Source organism: Limulus polyphemus, unplaced genomic scaffold (genome assembly GCF_000517525.1).
Source record: "Limulus polyphemus unplaced genomic scaffold, Limulus_polyphemus-2.1.2 Scaffold183, whole genome shotgun sequence".
Lineage (NCBI taxonomy): Eukaryota > Metazoa > Arthropoda > Merostomata > Xiphosura > Limulidae > Limulus > Limulus polyphemus.
The window spans coordinates 351,302-370,210 of record NW_013665793.1 but is presented as its reverse complement, the minus strand read 5'-3'; the positions used below and the strand labels follow the sequence as shown (position 1 = coordinate 370,210).

Genomic DNA, 18,909 nt, shown 5'->3' with positions numbered 1-18,909 from the left:
TGAAATTTGGAAACTTTTAACAAGATAGTCATTTCTGATGTTTTGAATGTGAGCGGAACAAGTAATTTCTGATGTTTTGAATGTGAACGGAACAAGTAATTTCTGAAGTTTTGAATGTGAGTGGAACAAGTAATTTCTGATGTTTTGAATGTAAGCAGAATAAGTAATTTCTGATGTTTTGAATGTAAGCAGAATAAGTAATTTCTGATGTTTTGAATGTGAACGGAACAAGTAATTTCTGAAGTTTTGAATGTGAACGGAACAAGTAATTTCTGATGTTTTGAATGTGAACGGAACAAGTAATTTCTGATGTTTTGAATGTGAACGGAACAAGTAATTTCTGATGTTTTGAATGTAAGCGTAACAGTAAAAGTTATGAAAAATCGGAGCTTTTTTTTCACCGAAAAACTAAATATAAGATTTGATTTTAGTCTGAAATCTGTATCCCCAGAAGTTTATGGGAATTTGTGTATATAAGTAAACGAATAATACTTTATGAAAAAATAAGTATAGATTTCGAATCTCGGTTAAGACTACAATAATCTGACGAAACCCAAAGTTACACTTCACTCCATATGAATTGATTAAATTCGCAAGTGATGACCTTTCATGTTCCGTATTGACATGTTCTAGTATTAATGATTCAGAAATGATTTCTATTACCCCACACTGTTTTGAGTAGTTTTTGTTTGTCATGTGACAATGTATATTGTTCAAAGAGTAAACTAAGTAATGAAAAAAAAGTTCGGTATTTGTGTGTCAGCGGATACTTACTAAAAGACCAAGACATTTTTAGGAATGTATGGACATGTTGAGTGAATAGCAAGGTACTTTTGTAGGATGGATGGACATGTTGAGTTAATAGCAAGGTACTTTTGGGAAATGGATGGATATGTTGATTGAAGAGCAAGGTACTTTGGGGAAATGGATAGATATGTTGAGTGAAGAGCAAGGTACTTTGGGGAAATGGATTGATATGTTGAGTGAAGAGCAAGGTACTTTGTGGAAATGGATAGATATGTTGATTGAATAACAAGGTATTTTTGTAGAATGTATGGACATGTTGAGTGAATAGCAAGGTACTTTTGTAGAATGGATGGACATGTTGAGTGAAGAGCAAGGTACTTTGGGGAAATAGATAGACATGTTGAGTGAAGAGCAAGGTACTTTTAGGGAATGGATAGATATGTTGATTGAAGAGCAAGGTATTTTTGGGAATGGATGGACATGATGAGTGTTTTTCTGTTTTCTTATGTTTCGTTTCACGTGTAGCTATATAACACAAATATAACTCAAGATTTTTCTCTGCCTGTATTCTTATCCAGTTGCTCCTAAAGTGTAAGCCCTTTTAGTGGTTACATCTTCAGTGACTGTTCCCACCAACTGTGTATATAGAATTTCAAAAAAATGGGGGTGAAATGAGTTTAGGCAAGAAACAAATGTGTAAACATTTATTTAGATGTATCCGTGAAGCTTTTTATTCAGCCATAACTGAATAAATTATTGACCGAGTGAATTTAATTTTAACAAATAATTTCGCATTTTGAACAGAAAACCTAAAGTATACAAGTAGCCTTTATCTTCTTATGATTATTATTTTAACTTCTTCTAAGTTTAATGTCAAGTTTCCTCAAAATATGGAAATTGAAGTGTTTATAAATTTTTTTCTCTGAATATCTCGATCCTTCTCTTAGGTGCAAATGGACTTCGTCGCAGAGGTCGCCAAACTTACACCCGTTATCAAACATTAGAGCTAGAAAAAGAATTCCATACTAACCACTACCTCACTCGCCGCCGGAGGATTGAAATGGCCCATGCCCTATGTCTTACTGAACGGCAAATCAAGATCTGGTTTCAGAACAGGAGGATGAAGCTGAAGAAAGAAATCCAAGCCATCAAAGAGCTGAATGAACAAGAAAGACAAAGCCAGGTATCCAAAACCCAAAGCCAACAATCGCAAGGCCAATCTCACCAGAGCTCCCAACAATCAAGTTCGTCTCCTTCAGAAGCAACGGAATGCAACTCCTCTCCCGGAAAAACGTAAGATTTTTCCAATTCTGTTGATTCCTCGTGCATGAGGTTCTTCAAGCGGATAAGTGGAGATTCCATGTTTGGTCCTACTTTAGTTCTTACTTTAAGGTTCACGATATTGATGGAATCAGAGTTAAAACCATTTAAAAAGATTTAGAATTTCAGGAAGTCACATCGTGAAAACAACATTTAAAAATCACTAGTTTTGTTTGAGGATCGCACCCATATTCTTTAGGTTGAATTAACTTATCCATTTACCCAATAAAATCCATTAATATTCCTATAATTTTACTTGGACCAAACTGACATGTACAATACCCACGATAAAATGCTTGAACTTTGCCCAAGAGGGGTGACACAACTGAACTTTCAGCTAAACATATACATAGCTAAGGCGGGTTCTGTAATATTTACTGATCTGTTGTAGAAAGCGTTTATTCCACGTGTGTTGTGAACATTACTGAGAATGTATTTGCTAGAAGTAGATATTCTATATGTTTGTGTTCATGATCTGTGACGATGTATTTCCCATCTTTAGCTATATGTATAGGGAGATGTTGGTATTCTTTTGCGATAACACAAAATGCTTCATCGAAATTCTGTTCTTAAACTAAATACGTAAACGGTCAGTATTTTCATATTAGTCTATTTTCTTTCTGCCTATTTGACTGTTTATTTTTTAAAGAACCTCTTAGTACGTAGTCAAATACATTGATACTTCTCATAAAATAGAAAATCAACGAGTCTTAGGCATCTTCGATATACGTAAACAAAACTGTATCCACTGATGGAAGTCGTCAATTATTTCTACGGTACGTCTTCCTCATAGGTTTGAGTAGAGAAAATTGTCTGTGTAACGTAACATAATGTATCCTTCTCATTAATGAATTTTATAATTCCACATGTATATTATTGCACCAGTTTCACATTAGTAACAGTAAGTTAAGTCATTCCAATAAGAGGAAAGGTATTACAGAGTTTCAAAATACATTTTCTTAATACATTTTTCCTGATTATTATATAAGTAATAGTGTTGCTATGTATAAAATATGAAGCAAAGTAGAGTTGAATACAATGTAGAGGTTTATAAGAATGTGTGTTATTTTCTCGATGATAAGAACGACCAAAATGGTTATGTGTCAGACGTAAAATACAACAGCTATTTTCTGTATTTCTTATATTCTCTTTTTAGATGTAGATTTCTTTGACTAATTGATTTGCCTTCTCACGAGGCAGTGGTTGTTCTTTGCGGCCGCGATGTTATTGTTGGTGTGTTTATGTAACGATGTTGTGATATGTGATGGGAAAATATAGAGCTAACACAGACTTTAGGGTGTCTCTTTGCTTTATTTTACTCGTATTTATAATCACTCAACTAAAATTACTCATAATTAGGGAAAAATTAAAACTACTCTATTAAACTACCTGCAATGTTGTAAATCATAATTGTATTCAGGAGCAGTTCCTATTAGATTTTCCAAAAAAATCTGAGATAAAAGTCTTACCGTTAGGATAATTTGTGACAGATAACTTGTTCCTTGCTTCATAAGAAGACCTTAATGACTGGAACATTTTCCAGTTGTCCTGAAATAATGTATACAAAAATATCTAAATAAATAAATAATATATACACACAAGAAAAAAATATTTGTTTGTTTTAGATTATCCTACGTGTGATAAACACACCATTCTCTAAATTTATATTCTAAACTCACTAAAATTTCACAAAACTTTATCTAATGGACTCAAATAATTTTTCATCGAATTAAAATACTTTGAACGTGATAGATTTAATTTTCTTCTTAAAGAACATTAAACTCTGGAACACAATAAAAATTTTTATTCCATATTTTATTTTCCAAAGTGCCGCTATTTCTATGGAATATTTCACTTTTGTGAAAAAGCTGCGCCAGTTTATAGTTTACCATTTGCTCTTCAAAGATGTTGCTGAGAAGAAACTCTCAATACAAAACAAACTCATCTTTTTTTTGTATTATTTTCCATACGGTAAATACTATAGTATGAAAGAGTAGAATTTAAAACAGAAAAGTTAGCTACGAGAAGTGAAGAACATAAAATATATATGTTTACTGTATTCAGTCTTCATAACTCCCGTTTGTACCATCCGTTGCTAAACACCGAATAATTGTTTTTGCTTGGTTTTTATATCTTTTATGAGACAGTACAATAGTGAACAAAATTTTATCGTTGTGGACAGAACGTAAGAAGAAAAAAAAGGTTTTGGTAGAGATAGGTAAACTTAAGAATTCAACCGTTATTAACTTACGTATATCTGATGCCGTACTTTCAATATATATCTTTAATGTACTTCACATGCACTTTCTTTTACATTTTTGCATGTGGTAGTCAATAGAGATACCGTACATTATTTCAGTTTATTTATAAAGTAAAATTCAAAAGGTAAATTAACTTAAATCCCGTGTCACATCCCAGTAGACTGTCGAACTGTCGTATTACAAGTCGTTATAGAAAAACCTCGTGCTCAACAATATTTCTAAAAATTTCGGCCCTAATGCCTTTATGGCGTACCAAAACATTCATGAAAAGGACCGTAAGTGTGGAAAAACCTCGTATTTAAACACCTTTCCTCATTTTGTTTCAAGTAAAGGAGACGAGCTTAGAAATTCTAAAACATATCTGTGTTAAATTTTAAAAAATGCCTTTTCATTCCTAGTTTGCCCTTGATGAAGAAAAGTCCCCCCTTTTTTGCAGGCGGTCGGGTTACAGGGTTTCATATTTTTTGTCCGTAGTTGGTTACTTGAAGGCATGTGATTTCCTAACGTCGTGAAGAAATCGATCTAGAATATCAATAGTCTGTAAGGACAACTTTCGGATGAATTATACGTAATTATTCTTTTACTTGGATTTACTACAAACATCACTTTTGTTTTTCGTGGCAAATACATTGTCAGTTGACTTGATTCAGTTTTTGAATTCAATACTGTAACTAAGTAGTATCCTTCTTTTTATGTCTTCTGAAGCTACTTTTTGTAGTCTGAAATATTTTTTTATAAATTGCGTATAGATGTGTCTTGCATAATTTTCTTATAAAATCTATAAATACTATACATAATTATAAATAACAACGCGAACGTATTAATATGAAACGTTTCGAAATCTTCAGAATTCCATCGTCAGTAAGCTAGTAATTCAAAACTACACAAAGGAAATTTCACCAAGAAAGTGATATGCTCCGTAATAAACGACAGTAAACAATAGGAATTAAAAAAATGCACGTATATCGATAAAAACTGGACGTTACTAACCCTCCAAACTCTGCTATCTACCAACATAATACAGAAACAGGACAACCGATTTCTCTCTCAAACTTTAAAATCCTCTCAATAACTAAGTATAAAACTGAACTTCTGATCAAAGAAACGTTACACATTAACTATTTTCTTCCGTATCTAAATAATACACATTCTTTATTTGATTTAAATATGTTTTAATAAGTGTCATTTAATTCTTCCGTATCTAACTAATACACATTCTTTATTTGATTTAAATATGTTTTAATAAGTGTCATTTAATTCTTCCGTATCTAAGTAATACACATTCTTTATTTGATTTAAATATGTTTTAATAAGTGTCATTTAATTCTTCCGTATCTAAGTAATACACATTCTTTATTTGATTTAAATATGTTTTAATAAGTGTCATTTAATTCTTCCGTATCTAAATAATACACATTCTTTATTTGATTTAAATATTTTTTAATAAGTGTCATTTAATTTGCATTACATACTGTTCATTTTCTTCTTTTCTTGTGATTAAATTGCTTAATGTCGATTGTTATAGAGTATGTCACATTCTTGGTGTAATTACCATATCTTTACGTATCTTTAGCTTACTGATCATGGAGTTCCGAAGGTCTCGAATTACGTTCATTTTGTTATTTATAAATGAATAGAGCTTTCCGAAAAATACATCGATTATTACTATACGTGATGCCTTCCATCTGTAATTTCTTTATGTGTCCATAGGATACTCTTAGTTCTTAACCTTACACCCCTCTAACTTTCAATACATCGGATTTACAGATACGACTCAATTTTCACATTTGTATAGAAATATGAGTTCCGACGCCAGTTTTTAATTCAAACATATCGAACAATATATAAAATATGGTAACTTTCTTAGACCAGATGATTGACTCAAATGTATGGAGGCGAATCTATTGGTTGAATAACATTCGTAAACTTTACAAAAGTGCATGCGACTGATGTTCTGTATGTACGTCTAATCTATTCCACCAAGAATACTGTTCCACTCTTTAAGCTCTTCTTTCATCCAAACAAAAATTTGCCTTTCTTGAATATTTTCCTGTCCTTTCTGTTCTGTGTCTCTAAGTAACCGTCGTAGACAGTTGATGAATCTTTATTACGAATGGTGGGGAAGAAAAGTTGTTGAGTTGAGTTTCAGCTAAACTCAATCTAGCATGCAGTACTTTTGATATGTGGTTGAGTCAAAGTTTGGTCTATAACAGCAACATCCAACTGGTATTAAGTGAAGAATTCCGATGTTATAAATTTAATCGTCAGGAAAGTTGTACAGTAAACACGAAAGATTGGGATACAACCTCAAAAAACATGATTTTTGATAGTTTTCACTGAACTGAGAATTTAGCCCATGAATACGTATGTATATTAACACATTATGCTCTGTAGAACGGAATTATACGTAAAGTATTTTGCTTACACTAAGTTTGGTATTTGTGGCGTTTGACTGTTAGATAACCTCTAAAAAAACCCTAAATGTTATCCAAACACAATCAGAAATATCTTGAAATTATTATCATATTTCAAGTTAAGCAACAGGTATATTGTTTCTTATGTAACATCATTTTTGCTATGATTTTCCTATCGTGTATTTCTCTACTCATCAGAAAAATTACTAAAATTTCTTGCTTTTAAATGATCAATGAGGCAATATATATAAGAGTTTGGTTTGTCTTGTTTTTCACGCAAAGCTACACGAGGACCATTATTAGCGAAAGACTAGACGGAAAACAGCTAGTCAACACCACCCATCGCCAATTCTTGGGGTGCCCTTTTACCAACGAGTAGTGGGATTAACTGTCACATTATAACGCCACCACGGTTGAAGGGGCGAGGGTGTTCGGTGACGGGGATTCGAACCTGAGAACTTAAGTTTGCGAGCCGAGTGACCTAACCATCGGACCATGCCAGGTCTAGAATAAGAAGACACACTAAGAAGTATACAATTTTAGTATAAATATAAAATTTTCTAATGACAATTAGTGTATTTCACTGGCGTTGCAAAATCTTCTGAGGTCTCAGAAACGTTGAAGAAATCCCCATTATTTATATATTAACATTGACACTAATATTTTATTTAATATTAAGTATTGTGACTGTATTTACTGCTTTACTATGTATTTTTATTTTATTTTCGGAACTACATCAAGCGGAGGAACTATATTTTATGTTTTGGTAGAGTTTTTCATTCCAATAATATTACAAAGCGTGAAGTCATATATGTAAACTGCCCTCTCATAGCGTGATATATGATTGAATTATCACTTAAATTACTTCATCATAGGATCATGAAAATGCATATCATTTCCATTTCTAGGGTAAGTTTCCATCATCTATTACCATTTTTGTCAGCTTTTCCTGGAAATGTAAATTTTTGTTCGCCATAAGTAAATATCCTAACCAAGAAAATTAAGTTAAATATAAAATTTATTCAGAGAGAAAAAAAACGTTTGCACATTTGAGTTTGATATATTGACTGTTATTCTGTTAAGAGCATTGATTTAAAAGTAGTACAGTAAATATGTCTGCTTACTTCAAACAAAATCACCAAGCATATTTGGTAGAATTAACAATAATCTCATAACCCATATAAACTGATCATGCTTTCTTTGTGCACTTTAAAAACTGTTTCATTAAAAGTAATCACTATTCCAAAGATATTTTAGTTCGTGGGTAATTATTCGTTTTGGATTGCCTTGCAAGCGTTATTTATTTGTTGTAGTTATGGTTTGGAGATGACGATTGATTGAGTTTGCGCAAATCTTCATCCGGTTCACGCTGATTAGCTCTCCTTCACGGCCGTGTCTACATTCTATTATTTAACTTTTCCGTGGGTTTTTTTTTACATTGACCTGATGATGTTCTTTGCTGGCAGTTCGAAACGTTTTTTTTCCAAAGCACCACAGGTAGATGAAACTCATCATGCTAGCCAAAATAAAAAGTAAGAACTATTTCAATTTATAATCTCTCTTTTTTTATATACAAATTGAGCATGATGTACTTCGTGTATGAATTTTTAAAACTCATAAGTGCTTTATTGTGATTGGACAGATAGTATATCTGAAACCTCATTACTATATCGATATTTTAGTATCCCATTTTCCAACAACGATGTAAATACAACGTTCGATTTCTCAAGATTGTAATTTTGGTTTTAAAACGTTTTTAGTTCTAGCTATAATATTAAAAATATATTATAATAATCAACACGTAATGTTTCGTTTTAAAACAGCTTTTATATTTGCGTTAAGATAGATTAACTCGACAGTTCGATAATCAGGTGTTTTATGATATAATAAGCCAGTCAACATGGAGATTTTTAATCCTCGAGTAAATAAAAGATTGCATATTACGTACTCATGTTGTCTTAAAGACACATCACGTGAAAATGCATCTGTACGTCATGTTGATTACATAGAACTAATCTAAATCTCGTAAGCTGACCGAACTTCGTGAGCTATTATTGGGATTACGGCTGAAAATACAGTCTTTTAATAAATTAATGCATTCTAATAATTATAAATAAAAATGTCATATTACATAAACTACACTGATCGCTGGGTTAATTTTTTGATCTCATCATAATTAAGTTAGTGATAGCAGAATGTGTTGCTCATGGGATGTTTTGTAAACCTGACTTTTATTATGTTTTCTACAGGACAAGTATATATATTATCTAACAATTTGAATTAATCATTTCATTATGAATTAAGCTAAACTGCATTATAAAACACTTGAAATAACAAAATCGATTAAAATAAAAAGGGGACGTACCTTTTTCGAATGATAAATACAGCAAAATTGGTCTCTTTCCAGCTTATATTACAAACAGAAATATATAACCAGTTCCCCTTACTTTCCAACTGTACCGTTCTTTTCTACATGGAAAAAAAAAGTCGAGGCTTTATTATTTTCCCGAGAAATATATGCCTTTCTCATCAAAACGATTTTTCATTGCTGCTCAACACACGCAGGGGCCTTAGAACTTTCTTATCAGGCAGTTCCCATGCGAGCACAAACGTCAGCTTGCTGGGGTTTACATGATTTGTTCCCAACAAGTTGAATTTATTCAGAGTACCGTTTTCCAGAAAAATCTTTTACTTATTTCGAAATGCACAAAAAAAACTTAAGATACGACGTTTTATTATTACCCAGGAAAAAGACAATCATATTGAGCCCATGTTACAAGTATTATTCGTAACTACATTTAAAATCATGTTACACGTAATAGATTTCCAGTTTCATTATCTATATACGAATGTATGTAGCGCCATAAAAAAATCCTAAAAGATCATTTTAGAACTACACTCGGATTTCCATACTATGTTATTATGAAATGTTCCTGTAATTTTTAATTAGAGTCAATTGATACTTTCTGTTTAATTTACATCTTTCATAGCTGCCTTTTTTATTATTAAACTAACGATCTAATCCTAATAAGAGAACTAAATACTTGATTTTCTTGGCACCTTTTTTTTTTATAAGCAAGTTATCATGAACTCCATGTAAAAACTTTGGATTTCTAAATGTGTTGAAACAGATCGAATCGCTTTTCCAAAACCTGTTTAGAATGTGGACACGTAATGCATAGTTTGTTTGAAGTTAAGCACGAAGCTACACAATGAGGTATTTGTGCTCTGCCCACTACGGGTATCGAAACCCGGTTTCTAATCTGCAGACATATCGCTGTGCCACTGGGGGGGGGGGCATAATGCATAGTGTATTGAAGCATAAAATCTTGAAAACTATCAGTTTTGTTACTATTCAACATTTTATTAAATTTATGACAGATACATTATGTTTTTCCGTAACCGCTGGTTGCGGGTATACTTACTGTATAAGAATACTAAAGGTTATGTCAGAGACTTTACATTTTGGACACATAACTTATCTTCTAGTATTAACACTATCAAAACTGCGGACAGGAGCTGTAAAAACTTTCATTTTTGTTGCAAGTAGAAAAGTTTGTATCATAATCTTAAAACATGTTGACGTGATATAATGTTAAGGTATTTTGGCTACAATAATGTTAAATCATAATTTAACCTCATATTACGTTAACATGATTTTACACTATATTATGTACAACGTTTTTTAACATTATACTATGTACAACATGCTTTAACTGTTAAACCCTGTTGTATTTAATACGTTGATAAAGCATTTTGATATAATATAAAGTATGTTGACGTAATATGAAATTAAAGTATGTACGTAATTTAATGTTAGAGCATGTTGTGCGTACTATAATGTTAAGAAACGTTGTGCATAATATAATGTTAAAGCACGTTGTATGTAATAAAAGATTTTAGGTACTGGGGACATGTTATAGAGTAAAGTTTTAGTGTTATCATTTGACGTAAAAAATACTCATTTACTGTTAATGACATTTTTCATGCAAATATAAGTTTCTATTGTTTGTTGAAATGAAAGGGTGTAAAAATGAACAGCTTTTCAATATTTTTGTGGAAATTCGTGTAAAACAAATAATTTTACAGAATTTTTGATCTATACAGAGAGGATTATCTTGTATATTTCAAAGAAGGAATGTGTCACGAAAATAACAATATGTATAAAATTTAGAAACTGACGTGTTAATGCTGTGTTATTTTAGACATGTTAGGATGTCGCTATTGCACGTACACACTTCTTGTGAGGGCTACTACACAACCACATAACGCACAAAAGGCATTTCAATAACGCTACCAATATATGTGTGTTAAAATAATCCTTACATGCTAACCTTCTGTTATATTAGCGCTCTAATAACACAAAGTTTATAAAATAAAATCCCCGTGGTAATTCTGTAACTTCAATAAAACGATTTGATTTACTAATCATTTACTGTTGAACTTAGCTAGGAATTGGCAAGTGTTTAAAAAGATCGTTATTTTTCACATTGTTTCGCGGCATCCGAAACAAGTGTTTTCTCGTAGTAGGCATTTTTCCTTCTTTCGTTAATTGTATGTAAATCAATTACAGTCACGTGCATGTTACAACAAAAGTTATGTGTGTTAAAAACAACACTCGTAGATGACAAAATACATTCATTATCTACCAATACAAAACAGAACCATGGAAGGTAGTGGTGGTGTGACAAAGCTTCAAATCAACTTGTTACGTCATTAAACTCTTATAGTCACGTGGTCTCAGTATTTCCAATCAACTGATGATTTAAAAAAAAATCAATTTTTCACAGACCTTTGTTATTTTAACCCACTTTTCTTAAGAAAGCTTCTTTCTATTTAGACTGAAACTGTGCCAAACTGTGTGTAATGTGTTTTTCAGCAAAAGATATAATTTATGCTCTTTTCTTTTTGAAAGTGTTGAGTAATGTAATAGGTTTTTATGTTAGGAGTGTTTTCTGGTAGGAAAACGTTCTCAGTGATGATGAGCATAATACAGTCTCTCTAATCAGTTATTTGACCGTCAGTTAATAGTTGCAATTCAAATGATATTCATTAAAATTTAGAAAGTAAAGAGATGCCAAGAAAACTACAGAAGCAGAGTAATAGGGAATCAGTGACCTTATGAAAAAATAAAATATAGGAATAATCGTAACTGTAATTATTTTGATGGGACTACGTTCTAGTACATCTAACCAGAAGGACATTAGAAATTCAGTTAAATGCCACTTCCATTTCAGAGATTAATTGTTTCATAAGTTACAGTGTTACAGTAAGGAAGAATATATTTTTAAACAGGTATGACGTTTCGAATGCTGGTGTGATCATTCTCAAGTACACAAGTTTCAACGGTAAAGAAGGCTTTTGTATTTAAATTAACATTCAACAATATAATAATATGACATTGTTCTATTGTTGAATGTTTTTTTTAGACTACAAAACCTTCTTTATGATATTGTTATATTGCTGAATGCTGATTTAAATTCAAAAAGATTTTTCGACATTGGTATATTGTTGAATGTTGATTTAAATACAAAAACCGTCTTTATGACATTGTTATATTGTTAAATGTTGATTTAAATATAAAAACTATCTCTATTGTTACAACTTGTATTATTAAGAATGATCGCAACAGTGATCGAAATGTCGTACCTGTTTAAAATAATATTTTTCCTTACTGTAAAATCTGTAACTTATAAAAATAATATTTACAATCAGTAAATAAACTCAAACAAAACTATTCATTTCAGGGATTATGTTAACAATTTTTCCGTAACTAACTACAAATATTCTGTATTAGGAACAGAATATACTTTATATATGGGGGTTTGATCCCTTTTTACTTCAACATAGAGTAACCTAAATTAATTTAGGTATGTGAATAATGTTATGGCATTATGTCGAATTCAGTATTCGATATTATACAGCGAACCAACTGTTTAATTATTATATATATATATATATATGTATATAAGAATATATTTAATTTTTATTATTCTAAGGAAATTATAAAAATATTTCGTATTATATATATACATAAATATTTGTCTGCCACTACAACTTACAATTAGAAGAAAAACAATACATTTACACATCTTATTCAGTTACACACACACACCCATATATATATATGATAAAAATAACTATGATGTGATTATTGCATGGGGCTGTAGAATTAGTTTATTTGTGAAGTGATTATTACATGAGGCTGTAGGATTAGTTGATTGTTTTTTTGGAATTTAATTATTTATTGCAACAATATTTTTGAGTTATACGAGAGTGTTAGTCACATTTACGCTAGAATAACTTATTTTTGTTTGTTTCGGAAAGAGTTACAGAAGGACTATCTGCGCTAGCTGTCCGTAATTTTGAGCTGCTAGACAAGAAAGAGGGCAGCTATCAACAGCCCCAGCCGCCAACTATTGGCCTTCTTTAATCGAATAGTAGGTTATGATCGACATTCTTATAAACGCACCCAGACTCCAGGTTTCTGAGCACTTTTTTGTTTTGTTTTTCCTGAAACAAGAACGCCAGATTCACAGTTGAACATGCTAAACAGTAGGATACACACGGCCAAATAAGCTATTAATGTATTATAAAAAACAACATAATACCGAATGAGAGCTATATCCTAAACCTAACTTTAATAAAGTTGAAGTCCGTCTATTTGCTATTTTCTAGTTCTATGATGCTATTCGCCAACGCATATTACCTTTAGATACATTACTTCATGATTATAAATTTTATAAACAGATATTAGGATAAATTATGTTTTCATTCGGCTGTCTTTTACAGCTCCATAAAGAACAAGTTTGTTCATCACTCTTACAACGAGAAATGCAGAGCCATAAACCTACAGTATTCTTTATTTTTATTTTCCCTTGGGAACTGTATATTGATTTCATATTATAATTTGTTTCGTTTTGCTATCGATACAATTTATGATTAGGAAAAACCAACCAGTTGATTAATATTTGACGTTATTTTGAATTTTTTTTCTAATAATTCCTCGTTTTTAAATAAAAAATATTTATTCTACGAGTATAGTAGGAGACGCGTTTTGGTTGACTAATGATCATCCACATAGAAATATATACTTCTATATCCCTTCTCTCAGACAGAAAGCTCGACGCACTCGATACCCTCTATTCAACCATCAACTAAGCATTACTGAGATTTACGAACGATTAAAGTGAAGAGTTATAGCACATTATGACGAAAAGTATACAGTTGAGCTCGTTCTCCCAGCATGCCTGAAGTTCCACGTGACTGAATACAACATTACCCAAAAAGTAGGCTATGGAACTGACTGCATGATTATACATGATTATTTGATCTTGTGCTCAAAAAATGTCTGAGCCTAGTGGAAAACATAATGTGTTTTACCCTAAATTTTAAATTGTCATTTTAGTGGTATAGATTTGGTAAAATCATCTATATCTTAAACTTTCGTTTCAAAAGTGATGTATCAGGGGGAATGTGTCCGTTTTTGTTTAATATTATTTCTCTATGAGCTGGAACACTTAAGCCTCACGATCGAACGTGAGAGAAAGAAATCGTAGCTGAGATGTTTGAACAAGTAAACTTTGTTCTAGGTAATAATAATTCGTTTGTTTCGAATTTCACGTACATTACTCGAGGTATATCTTTAATAGTTGTCCCTAATTTTAAAGTGATAGACTAGAGGGCCAACACCACTCACCGCCAACTCTTGGGCCAACTCTTTTCCAACGAATAGTGGGATTGACCGTCACGTTATAATGTCCCTACGGCTGAAAGTGCGAATATTTTCAGGAAATGGATTCTTAATCAACTGCTAATAATAATGATATAAATTGTTTTGATTGTACAGCGTGTATTGAATATTTGTGTCTACATAGAATTGATTCGCTTATGAAACAGGTTTTTTAAATTTACACATCTTCGTTCTTATTAGTTGAACTGTCCGTTTGTTCTTAATTAAACTGCCCATACCAAAAGTCGTGTTAGTACGTCCAACTTCTGTATTTTTCATATTGATATGTGTGGGGTCGATGCAGGTATTTAATTTAAGAAAAGACAGAATTTGAGACCACCCCAAACAGCTACTTTAGCTGTATCGGTTCACTGACTTGTCTCTCATCGTTGGGTTTCTCTTTAGTTCTTCTCCAACAAACAAAACAAAACAGCATGACTTGAAGCTGTGATGGTATAGCAAGGTTAGATTCATCGTGCAATAAATGGCAGTGTACAGAACTTTAAACACGTGTAACGAGACTTGCACAGAATTTATGATTATCGATATTTTTCTCACTGGTGCTTGCTAGAGAATTAACCTCGTTAAATGACACACATTTTTTGTATGAACTAATTGCTTTTCAGAAACAAATGGATTGTAAGTGAAAATTCTTTAAAATTCAAGATTTTAGGATCAACGCACTTTTCAAATTATCACGGAACTTCGAAAATCGTTTTAGCAACAGTTAATATTGCTCATTACAATCAATGTCATTCATTTGATTGCAAGATGATGGCCTAAAGTGAGCTAACTCAAGATTATTTGTATTACAAGATACAGCTTTTACAGCAAGGAAGATTTTTTTTAAAAACAGATTTGACATTTAACAACATAACAATGTCATAAAAAATGTTTTTGCACTTAAATCAACATTCAACAATATATAAGTATAATAAAGAAGGTTTTTGTACTTAAATAAGCATTCACCAATATATAAATTTACTAAAGAAGGTTTTTTTACTTAAATAAACATTCAACAATATAAAAATATCATAAAGAAGGTTTTTGTATTTAAATAAACATTCAGCAATCAAATAGTGCATGTTATTATATTGTTCAATGTTGATTTAAATACAAAAACTTCTTTACCGTTAAAACATATATGGCCCGGCATGGCCAGGTGTTTAGGGCGCTTAACTTGCAATCTGAGGGTCGCGGGTTCGAATCCCTGTCCCACCAAACATGCTCACCCTATCAGCTGTGAGGGCATTATAATGTGACGGTAAAAGAGTAGCCCAATAGTTGGCGGTGGGTGGTGATGACTAGCTGCTTTCCCTCTACTCTTTCACTGCTAAATTAGGGACGGCTAGCGCTGATAGTCCTGGTGTAGCTCTGCGCGAAATTAAAAAACAACAACAAAACCTGTATATCTGAGAATGATCACATCAGCAATCGAAACGAAAATATTCCTCCTTGCTGTAAAACTGTAACATATAAAAGAAATATCCGAAATAAAAGCAGTAATTAACGACATTTCTAATGTCCTTCTGGTTAGGTGTACTAGAAAGTAATCTTATTAAAATAAATAATTACAGTGACGATCATTCCTAAATTTTTTTTTTATAAAGTCGTTAATGAAGTTATGATTATCTTTGGTTATTTAAAGTTTTATTCAGTTTTATTCGTGTTATATTTTCAGAAACATCTCTTTTTTTTTTAAGTTAGCCCTTCATGAAAGACAAAGAAAACGAATTCGAAAAGATCTGAATCTGACAGGATTATTTACGATTACTTGTCCTTTTGGCCACATTTCTTTTTCTTTTTTTTCTCAGCACTTAGTACTTGAAGATATTTGCTCATGAAAATCGCTTTTTCCTCCCATACTTTCGCAATTTGTTATGGACTTACTTATGAGGATGGTTGTCGTTTTCCTAGACTTTCTTCAGTAGGGATGATGTGACGGAAGAGATTTATAATACCATTACTAAAGTAGTGTTTCACTGGCTAGATTCAGCAGACCGTGTTATACCTTACAGTGGTTCTATACTTTGGTTGGAACGTTTCTTTATATATATGGAAGGCTGTGAATTTAATATGCATTTGCACTGGTGAGCATGAAGGGAGGAGAATCGGTTCTGCAGAGGAAAACTAATTAACAGATACGGTCTCCTCCACGGCAAAAAAAAAAACAAAAAAAAACACGGTTTGTAAAAAGCCGATTCTTTTATTTTCGTATTTTCTTAACCTTCAAAAATCATTGAAATTCAAGTTAAACTAAGAGTCAGAATAGATACTTCAAATCGTAAAATTCTTAATAAATCATTTACAATAAAAATAACTCCAAAATCAGACTGCTGTAGATAAACTCGTAGAATTCTTTTTGACGTTTTGGTGCAAATCAAATGCGGAGTTATGCAACTGTTTACAAATATGTTAAGATCTTAGTCACAACAGCTTCGGTTAGTTGTATTGAAAAATGTCTTGTCGTCAAAAATGTGAAATTAATTGAAAGGTAATATTTATAAAAGTTATTAAATTAATAGCAATAATCTCAGTGTGACAATAACTTTAACATGGAGGGTACCCAACTAACGAAATTCTAATCTTTGTAAGTTAGACCGTAAAAAAGTATATTTAATTACCCACATTCATTATCAATTTGATTTTGATTTTTGCTCTAAGTAGGTAGCTTGCTCTGGTCTAGAGTTGATAATAATATTTTCATGGGTCATCAGATGACTTCACTGGAAATGTAAGCAAAAGATTATTATAGTTCTCTTTGTAAACAAACCCAACCTATTTTTATATAGTGGCCTTGCTAATTAAATTCATGATCTTGAACCGAAAAGGTTGTAAATATATATGAATTCTGTATCAATTCGATTCTACATTTCATTTGACCGGTTTCTCATTTAAAAAAAAAATCATTCAAGTTATTTGCATTTATTTTGCAAAAGGTCAATAGATTAATAATGTATTCGTTAAGTTTACTTGTTCCAAAGTTTCAAACATGTATAGAAAACTGAAGTTTTAACAGAAACATCTGAGTCAGAAATTATTGTTATTTCTCTATAAAGTCCGTCTAATTTTTGTTTCAGAAGATACAGACATTTTATTTTCTATCTTGTATGAAAACATTTGTGCAGAGGCAACAATATCGTGATTAGTCAAACTTTAGTCTAACTGTAATAAGGTGTAAAAAACAAACAACCTCCAAATAGATTTATACTACCGAAGAATGTTTTTATTTTATGTAACAGTTTGTTTACGGCACCTTGTTTGGGCACAATAGATTGAACTGGATTTTAATGACAGCATCTGCCTGGAGTGTAAGCGTGAGCGACGTTTCGGCGGCTATGCTAAGCTACCTGTTAAGGTCATCTGCACGGAGATCGAAACGTGGTCCACTTCTACACACACTCCAAGTAGATGCAGTCCTTACAAAATCAATATTGTGGCCTCTTCATGTTTCAGTTACCATAATAACATGGTATGGGCTTAAAGATGAGTATATTTTGCATATTTTGGAAACGGTAAAAATCCTTTTGACTATTTATAATCAACATTTTCTGTGAACAGATATGTCAGTCTTGCTATATTTTATTAATTTACCATTTTCTGTGAACAGATATGCTAGTCTTCGTATGTTTTATTAGATTACTATTTTCTGTGAACAGATATGTCAGTCTTCGTATGTTTTATTAGATTACTATTTTCTGTGAACAGATATGTCAGTCTTCGTATGTTTTATTAGATTACTATTTTCTGTGAACAAATATGTTAGTCTTCGTATGTTTCATTAGATTACTATTTTCTGTGAACAAATATGTCAGTCTTCGTATGTTTTATTAAGTTACTATTTTCTGTGAACAGATATGTTAGTCTTCGTGTGATTTATAAAGCCACTATTTTCTGTGAACAGATATGTCAGTCTTTCTTGGTTTTGTTAAGTTATCATTGAAAATCGTTCAACCAAATGTACGTTATTTATAACTGGATCGTCCAGAGACTTAAAAAAGTATGAATATACCTAAGTGAATTTGGAGTATGCTGTGTTGCAACTATGTTTTGTATTTCTTGTTTCTCGACCAAAATATTATATTATGCATATTTTTAAAGTCATAACTGAATGTAATAATTAATGATACCAATCTTTAATGCAAGGTTTGAAAACAACACTATGATGCACATATTCAATACATTCACACCCAATTTGCATCAGCCTCTTGTAGCATTAGATCCTAACAATGGTGTTTTCAATATTACCGTTTTCCATTAGTTTTTTATCTTCCGCATTTCTGCACTTAAAAAATATTTCACGGTAATCTACAATATTATAAAACAAAAGGAAGTTTATCCGCCCACGCTGCACTGTTTTCGGTAATCTACAATATTATAAAACAAAAGGAAGTTTATCCGCCCACGCTCCACTGTTTTGAGCCTACAGCAAAAT

The 18,909-nt window shown here is 31.7% G+C and overlaps 1 protein-coding gene and 1 long non-coding RNA gene across 5 annotated transcripts in view; one reads left to right on the top strand and one right to left on the bottom strand.

The window, feature by feature from the left end:
* The window catches only part of LOC106478134 (homeotic protein ultrabithorax-like), an 86,840-nt gene extending 83,483 nt beyond the window's left edge, over positions 1–3,357 (top strand). For 2 of the 4 annotated variants that reach the window (XR_002609827.1, XR_002609826.1), the window contains exon 4: positions 1,695–1,822. Coding sequence is in view for 2 of the 4 variants with exons in the window: in XM_022381667.1 (XP_022237375.1) it covers positions 1,695–2,044 (350 nt within the window). In the remaining 2 variants the exon portion in view is untranslated. Of the gene's footprint in view, positions 1–1,694 lie in introns of all 4 variants that reach the window. The other 2 variants (XM_022381667.1, XM_013938649.2) reach the window with 1 other exon arrangement.
* The window catches only part of LOC111084956, a 37,061-nt gene that overhangs the window by 3,889 nt on the left and 14,263 nt on the right, over positions 1–18,909 (bottom strand). The window contains exon 2 of the long non-coding RNA XR_002609832.1: positions 3,537–3,615. This is a non-coding gene — a long non-coding RNA (uncharacterized LOC111084956). The remainder of the gene's footprint in view (positions 1–3,536; positions 3,616–18,909) is intronic.